We start from the raw sequence: 16,783 nt of genomic DNA, 5'->3' as shown, positions 1-16,783 counted from the left end.
TCGACTATCAGGTTCTCTTAAGATATGTATTATATATATTTTTATAGGATAGGAAGGCGGACGAGCAAATGGGCCACCTGATGGTAAGTGGTCACCAAACGCCCTTAAACATTGGCATTGCAAGAAATGTCAACCATCGCTTACATAGCCAATGCGCCACCAACCTTGGGAACTAAGATTTTATGTCCCTTATGCCTGTAATTACACTGGCTCACTCATCCTTCAAACCGAAACACAACAATACCAAGTAGTGCTGTTTTGCGGTAGAATATCTGATGAGTGGGTGGTACCTACCCAGATGAGCTTGCACGAAGCCCTACCACCAGTAAATTATTTTTATATTTTTGAAACCTTAATCTTAACTATACCTGTTAAATCAAAAATTATAAAATATTGTCTTTAGTTAAAGCTTGAGTTGAATTAGTAAATTATTTAAGCTTTATAACAATATTGCTAACATTACACGTCGAATATTAAGGAATATTTTAGATTAAATCAACGTCTATTACAATTACCTTATAATGTAGTTCAACATTGTTTTCATGTTGAGTCGACGCAAGTATTACAAACTTATAAAGAAAGGAACGAGGTATGCATGTTACGGAACACAATGTCTTTGAAATTAATATTCAACTTTATATATCTATATATAGTGAAAACTCTTAGCCAGTCAAAAGTACTTTTGACCGTTGGCTTTTGATAATAATACTTTTGACTGAAATAACAGTAAAAACTAGTTTTGGCTAATGGAGCTGATTGAATATTATTTTTTTTTATGTCAAGAAATTCACAGTAGCAGCCTAGAGTTTATAGCCGTATCAAATTTCCTTCGCATTAATTAATAAAGTAAGAAAATAGAAAATTAAGTTTAATTTAGTTTCCATCAGTTAAATCGTATGTTATTAAAGATGTTAATAAAATGCAATTTGTTCAAACCCGTCTGGGTACCACGCATTCGTCATATATTTCACCACCGAACAGCAAAGCTTGTTATTATTGTTGAGTTACCTTTTGAAGCGTGAGTAAGCTAGTGTAACAACAGGCACAAGAAACATAACAACTTAGTTGCCAAAATTGGAGGTGCATTAACTATGTAAGTGATGATAAATATTTCTTAGTGCTATTGTCTTTTAATGGTGATAATCACTGACTACGAGATTGCCCATTTGTCAGTATGCCAACATATGTGAAATTTAAAAAATATATATAATAACCAAAATAGGAGGAAATTGCAGACATTTATTTATTTATTTGTAAAAGCACACTTACAACATACATATAAAGCATTGAAAAAATGAATTTATAAAACAATTATAGTATATCTAATATGCACATCAATTACTTTAATTATTTACTCCGAAAAGTTCCAAATGGAACTTCAAAATCAATTCACCGCTTTGGAAACCGTAAGCAGCATTGATGAGAAAACCGACACGCTGGTCAAAATACTGCAAAACACATCCCGCAAGTGTTTTCCGCCACAGAGAAGAGACAACGCACTAAAACTCTCTGCTGAGACACTCGAGCTCATGAGAAAACGACGAGAACTACCATCGTTTTTGTCAGATAAGGCCTTAAACCGAACAATAAAAACGCTGACGCGACGCGATCTCCGACGCTCCAATACCCGTGTCATCAAGGCTGCGATTGAGCAAAATCGGGGATCGAAAGTATTCGCTCGCATGTTTGGGAGGCCGCGTCTGACAAAACTTAAAACTGAAAATGGTGGGGTCGTTACCTCTAGGCCTGAGATTGTCGGAGAAGTAGAGAGGTTTTATGGGCAGTTGTTCTCTTCAAGATCGGATAAACCCGTGGGAATCAGTATTGATGACCAGCGCCTCCCTCTTACGCGCCATTACTCCGAGGAGCTCCCGGTCGTTGACCAATGCGAGATTAGGGCGGCTCTAGAACAGCTTAAAAACAACAAAGCTTCGGGAGATGACGGAATCACAACAGAGTCGCTTAAGGCAGGCGGGACTCCGGTCCTGCAAGAGCTAGCAGGCCTCTTTAATTCCGTCATCCATCATGGCAAGACCCCGGAAACGTGGAGCGGGAGTGAGGTGGTACTGTTTTTCAAGAAAGGTGATAAAATCCTCTTGAAAAACTACAGACCAATCTCCCTCCTGAGTTACGTGTATAAGCTGTTCTCAAGAGTCGTCACGAACCGTCTCGCCAGACGAATTGACGAGTTCCAGCCCCCAGAACAAGCCGGCTTTCGATCAGGCTACAGCACCGTGGACCACATCCATACTGTTCGGCAGATTGTGCAGAAGACCGAAGAGTACAATTAGCCGCTGTGTATGGCATTTGTGGACTACGAGAAAGCCTTCGACTCTTACTGAGATGTCTGTACAACGCCGCTACAATGACTGTCTACATCCAGGACTGTAAGACGATGGCGATCCAACTGCGCAGAGGGGTGAGACAGGGGGATGTAATATCCCCGAAACTGTTCACCAACGCGTTGGAAGACGTTTTCAAGACGCTGGATTGGACTGGGTATGGAGTCAATGTAAACGGCGAGTACATCTCACACCTTCGATTTGCCGATGATATCGTCATCATAGCAGAGTCGCTAGAACAACTCACCGAAATACTGCGTAGCCTAGGCGAGTCTTCCCGGTGTGTCGGTCTCGGTATGAACTTGAACAAGGTCATGTTCAATAGGCACGTCGTGCCGAGACCGGTATACGTAGAGGCGTTTGGACTCTACTACCACTTACCATCAGGTGTAGTAGAGTCATTTGCCATCCCGGGGCATAAAAAAAAAAAATTTTGCATTTGCACTAATAACTATCTATATACCCTGCAAGGTCTTTGATACACAAACAGACATATTTCGAGATAAGTCGAGATGGTCCCGTGGTTAGAACGCGGGAATCTCAACCGATGATTACGGAATCAAACCCAAGCATACTTACCCAGGTTACGCTACGCCCCACGATTTTAATTTGGAGTCTGATCAATGCCCTAGATTCTAGATTGAATGAAAAGAGTGGTGTGACGACTGGTACCTAGGACTTACTCAATTATTTTTTGGCTTTTAGTGCATTATCTACATATACCTTTCTTTTCAAATAAAACCATTCAACTTAAAACATTTTTTTACCTATTTTATATAAGACTATCAGACGCCCGCATATGAGGAGAGGTCAGGTTTTAGGTGCCTGTCCTGTTCTGTACCTTTGATGAAGTGTATGCAAAATTTCATCAACATGCGGTTGAGCAGTTAAGACGTTAAAGCGTAACAAACAAACAAAAACTCACATTCGCATTTATACTATTATTAAGGATAATAGATGGCGATGTAGCAGATCAACTTCTATACCGTTCAACCGATGCGTTTCGGTATTTATACAGAGACAAGACAACATCTGCTGGGATTGTGCTAGTTATTAATAAGTAAGAATATCATCATGTTTCAAAAAAGCTGTTATAACGCCAATGGTTACAATTATTGCAGAAAATTGGCATCTTTTTACTTGCATACATAATACAAAATACACTTAATAATCTTCGTGGGAGAACTCCTTTAATAAATTCCAAAATGCAACATAATTGTTAACGATAAATCACTTGCCTTCTACGTTAGTAGATTTGACCTTGTTAAAATTTGTATAATTAATCATTATGTATATTTTATTACAGCAACCATCAAATTACCTCAAAAATTGTACGTTAAATATATTACGAACATTTTATTCGCTATTATATATCGCCTAGGTTTTTATGTGCCTGTTCTAAAATGGCATTTTTATTTATATATTCAAAAAATATACTACGGATCGATATAGGTCATTTAATTTTGTCATTATTGATTTAAAACCAGCACAGTATTTTTATTATCTTAATATTTATAGTCTGCTATTAATTAAAGAAGTTGCATGTTTAGACGCGCTATTCACAGAAGCTAGAAATCGTTGACTTTTTTTGTATTAGATTACCCGTTTATTGAGGAAGGTTACAGACGTTGATTATTTATTTGTCTAGCTAGAACGTTTCGTGTAGTCATGTTTTGTTTTTTTTTTATCAGTTTAAATTATCTTTAATTTTATAATAATATAGGAACTTGCGCTAATGGATAACTGGTTTCAATAAATTTGTAAAAATAGATAAAAAATATAGCTTAAGAAGATTATTTATGTCGGCAACGGAAATGTTAAGAACAAATGATTGCAGTTTTTGCCGTTTTTATTTATGAGTAGAAGTGATCAGTAGAGAAATAATAAAGGAGAAGTTTATGACGATAATTGTATAAAGGTTCTATTTTATACAACGGTTACTTGGGAAAAACAAGCGCCACTTGATTTTGATGATTTCTTTAACTATTTAGCGGTATCATTTCCACAGTGTTGTCTGTATTACAAAAAACAGACAACACTGTTTGTGTCAAAGACGTATAGATTTTGAGATTCATTTACAATTTGGAGAGACAGCTGAGCACAAAGTATCATAATTTATATATGTAATCTATGTATGTAATATATATATTTATACTACAGAATTTATTTATTCTTTTTTAATATCATAGAGATACCCAAGATGTCGCGAGGGACGACATGAGAGAGCACGATCTCACTAAGGAGGTTGCTTTACATCGGGCAAAGTGGAGGCATGCAGGAATTCGGACCCAGGCGTCACTAGGCCGGGAAAGCGCTAGGCAGAAGAAGAAGATCATAGAGAGACGTACTGGCAGATGTCAATTTCGGTGATTTTATTTCACCACAACATTAACGACAAAAACTATAATCAAAATCGATGTGACTTCGTATTTTGTAAAATACAATATTCAGAGAAAAAAAAAAGATAAAAATAGACGATAATTGACAAAATCGATTATCGGCTTTCATTACATTATGCCACGATTACATAATAATGGATGAATGTAATGTGGTCACCTTTAGTCGGTTTAGATGTGTGCTTATTATGGCGTACTTTCCCTCGGTCAATGGCAATGTAAGTGAGCATTTTCAACTTTCTTTATTATCTATATCTACATAAAACTGCCTTGTACCGACTATCGAGACCGTGGCGGTTCAAATAGTACATTTGTATTATATATTCCCACAAATATGAAATGTTTGTATTCGTTAGTTGATAATGGATAAGGTTTTTTTAAAAAAAAAACCTTTTATATGCAAGACTACTATTACATTTTATGTATACATGTATATAATACGTATAAGCTGCTTTCTTGTGTATAAATTTAAATTGTATTTTTTATTTACTTTAAAGAAAAACTTTGTATGATTTCTTTATGTTTAATATCTTACAACGCAATCCAAACAATCGACATTGGGACAGAGCTTCGAGTGGCGTTATTATACATGTATTTAATTCAGCTATAGCAATGTATCTAGCGCTAAATAAATGTATTTTTATGTCTTATTTTCTTCTTCAAATAATTGACTTTTATGCCATAATGTAAAATAATAAATTATATTTAGGCGATAATGAGGTGCACTAGTGTGTGCGCAGACGCAGTACCCTTATACTCGTAGCTCAGTTAGAGAGCAATATAATTCGGTCATACGCACTTTTCAAGGCATATATATATGTATATATACATATATGTATATATATATAAATTACTGTCAACTTACCGCCTCTAGCTAGATCATTTCTTAACAGAATCACACCTTTTTATAACCTCGAACTTTGAATTGCAGCCTTATAAACTTGCTACTAGATCAACGGCGCAAAGTCACACGTTTATAATGTATGTATTACTAGTCGAAGGTTACCAGTGATATGAGGTTAGCGCAGTGTTTAAGCTGCATAAAAATAATTTTGCAGACATACGCGGATAACAATTTTCCTTACGAATGTTTTTGATATTTAGTTTATTTAGTTCCTCGACACATGCAGGTTAGAGACGCTTCTGTAGCGATTCCTAACCGAACTTCCCACTTACAACGCTGTGATGTTATCATGGAATAGCTCTACAGTCTAGCTCTGAACCACACGGCTGCGTTAGATGAGATTCGAGACAGGTAAGTTATTGTATGTAATCATTTATTTGTATATATATTGTAATCGTAGAGTTACTAACGAGGTTCTTGCAAGCCAGATTCCGAATTAATAGATCCGATGATATTGATTTCAAATTACGATTCGTAAGTGCATATTTCAATAACTTATTTTATTAATTACAATTAAATGATAAGGCTTTGTAAGAATAAGGTCTTTGCCGGATATCCTAACTTGTATTAAGAAATAAGCAAGACGAAGAAGAGTTTCAGTCGATTTGTCAATGTGCCTATATTTTATCGGGACTCATATTCAGAACTCTAGTGATATTTAATAATGAATGTATTCAGTATCCACATCTCTGAGTATAAGAAATGCAAAACGGTGACGGTTATTGTAAACAAAACAGTCATTGATTTATTGTCCATGAATGATCTTTATATATTTTAACCTGCATTCCGGCGTTTTTGATAGCGCTTGCCTTGACCGAGCCGAATGAATATATATTTTAACTGTTTCATTCAGTTCATTACGTGTACCTTTCCATGAGAGACACTCCTCTCTACCACAATTACATGGATTTAAACGTAAAAATGTTATCGATATTATTATGTTGACGAAACGATGAAAACCTTGCACGATGCGGCTGATATAAAAAATATTTTTAATTAGATTAATTATATTACAAAATTAAATTGACTTAAGCCTTATGACTTGGTTTCAATGGTATATACGTAATTTGCTGGAGTTTTCAACACTTGAAGGACGAATGAAAAGGACAACTAAATTAGAAGGGATTTTCTAGATTGTAGAAGATCCTATCATCTCATGTTTTTTCAATTTTTTTTACAGCAGAAGTATTTCAAACAAACCCGAAATGTTGAATAAGCGAGATTCTGCTAAATTTTTTTAGTTATTAAACATGAAATGCTTTAAATCATGTACACCAGAAAGTTTGAGCTAATAGAAGATGGATAAATAAGCTAAAGCTTAACTGTTTTTTTTTAGAACGACTAAATGTCGTTTTTTTTTTTTGGATATGTCATTCAAAAGACTTGTTTTATTTTTAAAGTAACTAAAATGAAAAAAGGTAATTTTAACAATAATATTTTCAAAACCAAAATTGGAGAAATAGAGTTGATTCAGTTGAGTGAGTTGATTGAGTTAGAGAATAACCGGACGAAAAATAGAGTTGAAACGATAAACAGTAATATTTATTACTAGAATTTTTATTTAATAAAAAGTCTATTTAAAAAAAAGAGGTAATCGATTACAACAAATAAATTGAATAAAGAATAATCTAATTTTAAAAGTATTACGACACAATCTCCGTCTCTCCTTATTTTGCTACTTCGAGCCTGCGCAAACGGTACTTATATTTTTTTAAATGTAATTTCTTAATATTACTAATTTATTTAAATATATTGCTTACCCTAATTTTATCATACGTATTGTCTAATTCCAATTTATGAACAAATGGATTTAGTATTTCGGCTCGCATACCATCGGGCGAGAAAGTGCCCGTTTCACTGTGCTTTTTACCATTCATTTTCACAATATCACAACTTAAACTTGCGTCTTAAAAAATATTCAAATTGCACTGATTACACACATTTTTCCTCACTATTTGTGAATAAACTTATTAAACCAACGCGGAATTAATGTTTCACAGCGGAATATAAATCGAAATTATTTGCGTAACAAATTGACGTGATTCTTTAACCAACAGTAGTCGCTAACTGATCGTTTTCGTACATCTGACGTTGACGTTGTCAATGTTGACATAAAACAAACAAGACGTTTTCGCGTTCAACGCCGAGCTCGGTGCTTTTAGTGGTGGATTTAGTGTGTACTTAAATTTTCAAAATGACAAGCTTCATGGATGTACAAATCGTTAAATACAATACTTAATACTAAGTATTTAAGTTTTATGTAAATTATATTATTTCATTTAATGTACAGACTCATAATATAATCATAATAGACTCTGTAAATTAAATTCGTTCAACAAATCAATTCATTCTACACAACACAGCCCGTTAAAAAGTTTTATGTTCCAATGTTCATCATAGACACTTATTGTCGACAAAAACAAAAAGTCCCGCAATTTGTATTTAAAACTGATATATTGGTTAAAAAAAATATTGTGGATTGTATCCTCATAGTATTTTTCATATTGACTGGCAGCACCAAATCGCCTAACCGGTGTCCGTCACTGGTGCTGTTAAATAATTTAAACGACCATCGGCCAACGTTATCTGTGGACGAAATTGACACTTCTACATAAATAAAATATTTAATTTTATTTACGTTTAATCTCGTGTGTCGTTTGAAAATAAATAAACATGAAGTTTATTATATATAATGGAAGCTAAAGTACAAAAGCATATCATTGATTACTTTTCTTTTTTCGAAGAGTTCTTCAATAAGTCCAAAACGTGTTTGAAAATCTGCCAAAACTGCGCAATATCTATTAATAAATTGATATATCGTTGCAAAAATATAAAAGAGTAAGATTGAATCCAAATATTTTGGTTTTTAAATTATGATTGGTTAAAATTATCACAGGCGTCACTTTACAGGGCTAGCTTGTCAGGAACTCCTCTCGAAGAATTTGACGGATTACAAAGAAAATTGTTATCGGCTTTACATAACCTAATATCTGAAAAAGTTCGGGAAATTCAAAGTCAACGGTGAGTAGAAATATTAATTTAAGCTTAACTGTATCGAGGGCACTGAATTAATTTTGTGAAAAAAAATATCGATTAAACTAACAATGTGGTGTAATGTCGTAACAATGGTGGATATACTACATATATATATATATATATACTATCGAAATATACTTAACTTACTTTATTACATGTATTTTCTAAAACACACTAATTCAGTATTAAACAGGTTGCCTAAAATGTTTTTTTTTTTAAATTATAGATCCGAACTTGAAGAATCCTTTGAAATACTCTGCTATAAAAACAGAAGTTTGTTAGAAAGTTGCAAAGAGATAGACTTATCACACCAAACATTGCTCACAAAGGGTACTCCTCTCCAGCCCCCTTTGAAACAGTTACTAGAATTTGCTGAAGAAACAATAACATTTGGAAGTCAAATCTGTGCCCAAATTGAGACCTCATTAAGTGTTTTATCATTTAAAGCCCTTAAAACAAAGTCTTTTTCTGACAACTTTAAAATACCAATTGACTGGCAGAACAAAATACCAGAAATCATAGCTTATACATCCTTTTGCTCTGAAAATATTATATAACAATGGATCTGCTTGGTTCCATTTTGAATTCTATGCAAAAGCCCCCCTCTGCAAGTGAGGCTCAAAAAAAAGCTATAAAGAAGCATAAGGAAGCATTGGAACAAAAGCAGAAAGAAGAAAAAAATATTCTTAATAAATTCTGTAGGAGTGTAGAGGAAAAAATAAGTAATTTTATAATGGATGGCACAAAACCATATTTACAATTTGATCCGATGGATCAAATGTACCGATCAGTTATTAGAGATGTTGCCACAACAGCCGGGGGTCAAGTATATTCATTTGGACAAGAGGGCATTGACAGATATTGTGTTGTTTACTTAAAAGAGAAAGGGCCATCGGAGGATGAACTCACAGTTCGAAGGGCAGGTGGTATATGGGATGATGACAAAGCTGCCGAAATGGCACAAAGACGCTTGGAGATGGAGAAGCAAGCAGCTTTAGATAATGAAGAAGAGAAGAGCAGAAAACGAAAGCATGGTAAAGAGGAATTGAGCGGTACATTCTATAAGCAAAAATATGCACATTTAATAGGCCAGGAAGCGGCTTTAGATGCAGCTCAGAAAACTAATATGAATAAAAGTTATGGTGAAGTACCAAGTGAGAATAAAAAAGATTTACGTTCTATTGAGCAAACTATGGCAGATATTAAAGCAAAGAAATTTAAAAAGGCAGAAATTGAGAAACAAATGGACGGAGAAGGTAGTGTTTGATTTTTAATAACTTCCAGTAGAATAGCTTTACCTAGCAATATACTTTGAATCTTCCAATTATGTTAAATTTAAGGTTCAAACTTATTTTGTACCAAAATACAAATTATTTAGTCTAACAAAATCAATTTACAAAACAAATAGTTTGTTAATACTATCTAAGTATTACATTGTCAAGATTAAAATAATGCAATCATATTATTATTCAAAAATATAGTGAAATGAGTGGTGCTGTATTGTTTACTAAAATACAATTGTGTAACATATTAACTGCTATTGATGCAGACTTGTGTTAGTAAATTAAGCAATAATGATGATCCATATAAAAAATGAGACTGTATCAAACTTCTATCATCATCATCATCATCATCATCATCATCATCATCATCATCATCATCACCAGCCGAAAGACGTCCACTGCTGGACAAAGGCCTCCCCCAAGGATTTCCACGTTAGCCGATCTTGCGCTGCCCGCATCCAACGGCTTCCCGCGACTCGTTCTAAGTCGTCGGTCCACCTTGTAGGGGGCCTGCCCACGCTGCGTCTTCCGGTTCGTGGTCGCCACTCGAGAACCTTTCTGCCCCAGCGGCCGTCGGTTCTGCGAGCAATGTGCCCCGCCCACTGCCACTTCAATTTAGCAATTCTTCGGGCTATGTCGGTTACTTTGGTTCGCCTGCGGATTTCATCATTTCTGATTCGATCTCGCAGAGAAACTCCGAGCATAGCCCTCTCCATTGCCCTTTGAGTGACCTTGAGCCTTCTTATGAGGCCCATTGTGAGCGACCACGTCTCTGATCCATAAGTCATCACTGGCAACACACACTGGTCGAAGACTTTCGACTTGAGACACTGCGGTATTTGGGATGAGAAGATATCGTGTAGCTTCCCGAACGCTGCCCAGCCGAGTTGAATTCGACGACATCAAACTTCTATAGTATAGATTAAATTTTTAATGCTTAGAACTACGTACTAAATATCAATTACTTTGCTGCCTATTACTATAATTAAGGAACATAGAATGTTTAGTCCAATGGTCCTTTCAACTAGCTTATAGTTCCATTTATGAAATTGACTCTTGATAATTAATTGGATATGAGATATAGGTCTACCATATAGTCTATTCCAACAATGACATGGAGTAAAGATCGATAAACAACTTTGATCTTGAATTGACATGACATTTAAATAATCTATGATCTTCATTTAGTATTCGAGAATAAATGGTGTTTTGAATTTATTTAACGGTAATCGTTTTTTATTTAAAATAAAGATATATTATAATATAAAGAAAGGTTAGTATAGCCTTTTCCATCCTCAGGAGGATTAAAGACAAATTAACAAGTTTGACATTGTATTGACGAGATCAGATATCTTTGGACGAGATCTTGATTTATTACATATTCATAATGGATTCGCAAAAAATGGCTGTTCAAGTGTTATTGGAACTTTGGAAGTAAAATTAAAGTGGTAAAGAGTTGTATTATAAATAAGATTATTAATCAAGAACTGTTTGTAGTGCAACATATAACATGAAAAATATGAGGTATGTTTGTATCTATTCCTTTAATTGGTATAGATCATATGGGGCATAATATAGCACAGCTGCCATTGAAATAGACTATAATTATTATGGTGTAAGTATGTTGTGGGTATTTCTGAACCCTCTACACGGTGGGGTCCAGTTTTAAAGCAACACTATAGCATACCAACTTTCTATAAAATAAGAATTTAATGTTATTACTGAAATTGCATGTTATTTGTATGATGTTAAATTAGAATGCTACATGCTTAATATAGAAATAGGTAAAAATAATTATTTTTCTACAATGAACCATAGACATACATAGCCAGAACCATTGAAGCAATAATACTTAACTTTTTAATATATATAAATAATAGTATGGAAAGGAGCAAGGACATGTGATTTTTAAATTATGTAGGAATTACCTTTAAGATGTTTATTTAATATAACAATACAGACTACCAACTTTAAAAAAATTTTAGCTATGATTACAGGTTTAGTAATTTTGAAAATGAGGGATTTTTTTTTTATTGTGCCAAGGGAAGATTATAATTCCAATGCGACAGAGTGCAGTTGAATGTGGTCATAAACCATTTTAGTTTTTTTTTTTTTTTTAATATTTTAGTACAGATTATTTTTGATTTCAACAATAAAAACTATTTTGTGTACCTGATGTTAAGTTCAAATGTAAGTAATTTAACTTCGGGATGTAAAAAATTATTAAAAATAAATGATATCCTAATATGAGATTTTTATTGGCACTTACTAACCATAATGTTATTGTAATAAATTTAAAAAATACAAACAACCAAAAAATGTTACATTTGTCTAGAATTGGATTCAATGACAATACAGAGCTTTCGGATTATTTATTTTATGATATAGTTCTAGCAATAAGTAATTTGTTAATTCAAAAAAAGAACACACTATACTTTCGATAAAAAATAAACGCTCCAGTTAAAAGCGGTAAGTATATAAGTTTCGGCGGCAATTGCCTACTTTTTTGGCCTGTACAATAACTTACTATTTCGACTGGCTCTAGGCGTAGTTGACAATAACTCTTCGTTCCGCTCCGGGAATGTAAATTTGATTCCCGCCCCGAGTCTGGACTTATTATTTATGAAAGTATTTATTTAATATTTAAGAAACATGTTAAAAATTATACAGTACAGAAACAGCCTGTGACTGTCCCACTGCTGGGCTAAGGGCTCCTCTCCCTTTTTGAGAAGGTTTGGAGCTTATTCCACCACGCTGCTCCAATGCGGGTTGGTGGAATACACATGTGGCAGAATTTCAGTGAAATTAGACACATACAGGTTTCCTCACGATGTTTTCCTTCACCGTATAGCACGAGATGAATTATAATCACAAATTAAGCACATGAAATTTCAGTGGTGCTCGCCCGGGTCATCGGTTAAGATTCACGCGTTCTTACCACTAGGCCATCTTGGCTTAACAAATTATACACGTAAATATTATATCATAATAATAACTATTAAATTATAATATTTATATCTGTCGGTTGTTTCCTATAACTAGCATTAAGCTATGGTAGGACTATAAAGACGACCGTGTGTGTAAATAAATATATGTAATATATCATTTCAATCGAACCATATTATGTATAATTAATTTCTTAAACATTAAATAATTAACAAATACTAATTCCGCTAACCTGTCCTTCGAAATTAGAATTTGACATGCTACTTTTTTAATTGTTAAGAAATTGTAATTTTTATGTAAATAGGCAAAGACAAAACAGTTCAATGCCTTTTTGGCTGTTTGCTAATGTTCTGTTTTCCTATAGATTTTCTTTTCTTTTTTTTATTAGCCATTGACGAGCTACAAAGTTATCAATAATAACAAAAAACATCCCATATCATACATCCCAATTCATGTATGTTTTCCTCAATTTTTCAATATTGATAATGGTCAAATGTCAATCACTTAGTCGAAAACTAGTTCTAAATAATAGTCTTATTGAATTTCCCTAGAAGGGTCACATTTTACTATGTTTCAAAACTATTTATTATACAAGAACATTAAATTCACGCTCGTCATGTCTATAGTCTTAATTTAAAGCGAGTGAAACTGCGAAGTACGGCTTATATAATATTAATATGCATGTTTTTTTATAGAATAGGAAGGCAGACGAGCATATAGGCCACCTGATGGTAAGTGGTTACCAACGCCCATAGACATTGGCATGTAAGAAATGTTAACCATCGCTTACGTCACCAATGCGCCACCAACCTTGGGAACTAAGATGTTATGTCCCTTGTGCCTGTAATTACACTGGCTCACTCACCCTTCAAACCGGAACACGACAATACCAAGTACTGCTGTTTTGCTGTAGAATATCTGATGAGTGGGTGGTACCTACCCAGATGAGCTTTTTTTTTTATAGAATTGGAAGGTGGACGAGCATATGGGCCACCTGATGGTAAGTGGTCACCAACGCCCATAGACATTGGCATTGTAAGAAATGTTAACCATCGCTTACGTCACCAATGCGCCACCAACCTTGGAAACTAAGATGTTAAGTCCCTTGTGCCTGTAATTACACTGGCTCACTCACCCTTCAAACCGGAACACAACAATACCAAGTACTGCTGTTTTGTGGTAGAATATCTGATGAGTGGGTGGTACCTATCCAGACGAGCTTTTTTTTATAGAATAGGAAGGTGGACGAGCATATGGGCCACCTGATGGTAAGTGGTCACCAACGCCCATAGACATTGGCATTGTAAGAAATGTTAACCATCGCTTACGTCACCAATGCGCCACCAACCTTGGGAACTAAGATGTTATGTCCCTTGTGCCTGTAATTACACTGGCTCACTCACCCTTCAAACCGGAACACAACAATACCAAGTACTGCTGTTTTGTGGTAGAATATCTGATGAGTGGGTGGTACCTATCCAGACGAGCTTTTTTTTTTATAGAATAGGAAGGTGGACGAGCATATGGGACACCTGATGGTAAGTGGTCACCAACGCCCATAGACATTGGCATTGTAAGAAATGTTAACCATCGCTTACGTCACCAATGCGCCACCAACCTTGGGAACTAAGATGTTATGTCCCTTGTGCCTGTAATTACACTGGCTCACTCACCCTTCAAACCGGAACACGACAATACCAAGTACTGCTGTTTTGCTGTAGAATATCTGATGAGTGGGTGGTACCTACCCAGATGAGCTTTTTTTTTTATAGAATTGGAAGGTGGACGAGCATATGGGCCACCTGATGGTAAGTGGTCACCAACGCCCATAGACATTGGCATTGTAAGAAATGTTAACCATCGCTTACGTCACCAATGCGCCACCAACCTTGGGAACTAAGATGTTAAGTCCCTTGTGCCTGTAATTACACTGGCTCACTCACCCTTCAAACCGGAACACGACAATACCAAGTACTGGTGTTTTTCTGTAGAATATCTGATGAGTGGGTGGTACCTACCCAGACGAGCTTGCACAAAGCCCTACCACCAGTAAATACATAGGTACTTACTACTACTACTTTTTCCAAAACGCGCCACGTCTTCTGGTATAATAATAACAATCTTTTATATGCATGAAATGTCCATAAAAGATTGTATATAATTATGTACTTCAAACCATTTTCACCCTTCTTTCCTTTTTTATTTAAATTAAATTTTAAATAAGTAATAATTATTATTTAATTGTTTATATTTTATGAACAAATAAATAAAAGCTTATAATTTTTTTTGAAACGTTTATTTACCATCAACACGCAATAGATAGACAAAATTTACAATAGGTACACAACACAACAAGTAGGTAACCATAACATTATATTTAAGGGATTAATATAGGGGTTATTTGAATTTATTGTCTATAACTCTCCTGGAGTCTACTCACATTTACCTTACAATAACTTACGGGTAATAAATGGTTAAAGGTTAAAAAGGTTAAAAATTGAAACAATATATATATATCAGTGTCATCAAATAAATATATTATAATAATTTTTATATTTAATTTCAAAATAATAATTATTTTTACCCGACTGCCTTAGAAGGCGAATTATGTTATAATTACGTTCGGTTTCGGTTTGGTGGAATGATTTGAATTACATGGGGTATTCGAGTACATGTAGGCTTATTATTTTTATGAACAAGTAAAATAGCTAAACAGCTATGGATCTCCATGTAATAACGTGTCGTTAATTTTTTTAATCGTCCAATTGAAATGTTAAAGATATTTTGGTAGTTGGTGGGTATACCAACGCAGCGAAAATATGGAGTCACACCATTGACCATTCCCAAAATGTATGAATCTTGTATATCTCCCTTCTGGGCCGCACTGGCGGGCGAGGCGCACCAGGGCACAAACTACAGGTGTGTGCACTTTTCAAACCAGCAGCCTGTTAGCCGATGGGGCACACACAGTTGAAGCAATTAAAGTAAATCACAAACAGCGCCTCGAACTGATATGATAAACAAGATTTGTGCTGAAACTTAAATAATATATTTCACACTCATACACTCACACAATGGTAAAGTTATTATGAGGCAGTCGGAATAATATTGCCAGTAACAAATTAAACAAAAACATTATGAACATTAGCATTAAGAATTAAATTACGTGAATATGGTATTGTCAAAATGGAGGTACTCCAATTTTATGGTATATAAAATAGTTAGATTTAAAACTATGCGATTTCTACACAAACAGTACATATTATTGTCGAGTTTCAATTAAAATATTGTCATTTGTCTAGTAAACATAGATATATTTTAAGTACATATGATTTTAAAAATGTTTTTATTAATTAATCCTATTATATATATTTCGTAGCGACAGATAATATTCATCTGTTGGACAACACCTTAATGGATTTTTTTTTGAGAAAGCGACATTCATTCTGCCATATAGGTTGTTTTACACATTACATACAACAACAGGGACGCTTTTGTTTTTCTTTTATTATATTCCTGTTTTAATAACGATAGACCCGTTTATTTTTCTAGAATTGTTGACATATGTATATTATATATTTATTTATACTTGGGTGATCACAAAAAGAATTATTACAATCGAATCGGGTTAAAATATAATATTTTTTAATAAGGTAATATACATCGTGTACAACAAAGCATTATTATATAATAATACATTATTATTTTTACTTTAGACGGAAACCAAAAATGGCTAACAAATTAAATATTACTGAGTCCTTCGACGTTTGCTTGATTTAGTAGATAATAAATATATTATATAGTTGTAATTTCGATAAAGCAAGTCGTTGTAAAATAAGTTGCCATAATCACAGTACCAAATTGGTATTATTATTA

General features: G+C 34.3%; 2 protein-coding genes across 3 annotated transcripts in view; one reads left to right on the top strand and one right to left on the bottom strand.

The window, feature by feature from the left end:
- Nucleotides 1–7,691, bottom strand: part of LOC126774305 (lysophosphatidylcholine acyltransferase) — a 59,297-nt gene extending 51,606 nt beyond the window's left edge. For both annotated transcript variants that reach the window (XM_050495768.1, XM_050495769.1), the window contains exon 1: nt 7,403–7,691. In XM_050495768.1, coding sequence (XP_050351725.1) covers nt 7,403–7,519 — 117 coding nt within the window. In that variant the 5' untranslated portion in view covers nt 7,520–7,691. The remainder of the gene's footprint in view (nt 1–7,402) is intronic.
- A 515-nt stretch (nt 7,692–8,206) lies between these two features.
- Nucleotides 8,207–12,075, top strand: LOC126774342 (sperm-associated antigen 7 homolog). The gene is made up of 3 exons (XM_050495824.1): nt 8,207–8,480; nt 8,553–8,663; nt 8,905–12,075. The coding sequence occupies exon 3, from the start codon at nt 9,238–9,240 to the stop codon at nt 9,943–9,945; it is 708 nt and encodes a 235-aa protein (XP_050351781.1). The 5' UTR covers nt 8,207–8,480; nt 8,553–8,663; nt 8,905–9,237; the 3' UTR covers nt 9,946–12,075.
- The last annotated feature ends 4,708 nt before the right edge of the window (nt 12,076–16,783 follow it).

The sequence above is a fragment of the Nymphalis io genome, chromosome 16 (assembly GCF_905147045.1).
Source record: "Nymphalis io chromosome 16, ilAglIoxx1.1, whole genome shotgun sequence".
NCBI classification, from domain to species: Eukaryota; Metazoa; Arthropoda; class Insecta; order Lepidoptera; family Nymphalidae; genus Nymphalis; species Nymphalis io.
The sequence above is the reverse complement of the archived record's forward strand: the minus strand, read 5'-3'. Positions and strand labels throughout refer to the sequence as shown.

Excerpts from the sequence above, each read along its gene's own strand:
- LOC126774342 (XM_050495824.1), top strand. The coding sequence starts at position 9,238 with ATGGATCTGCTTGGTTCCATTTTGAATTCTATGCAAAAGCCCCCCTCT.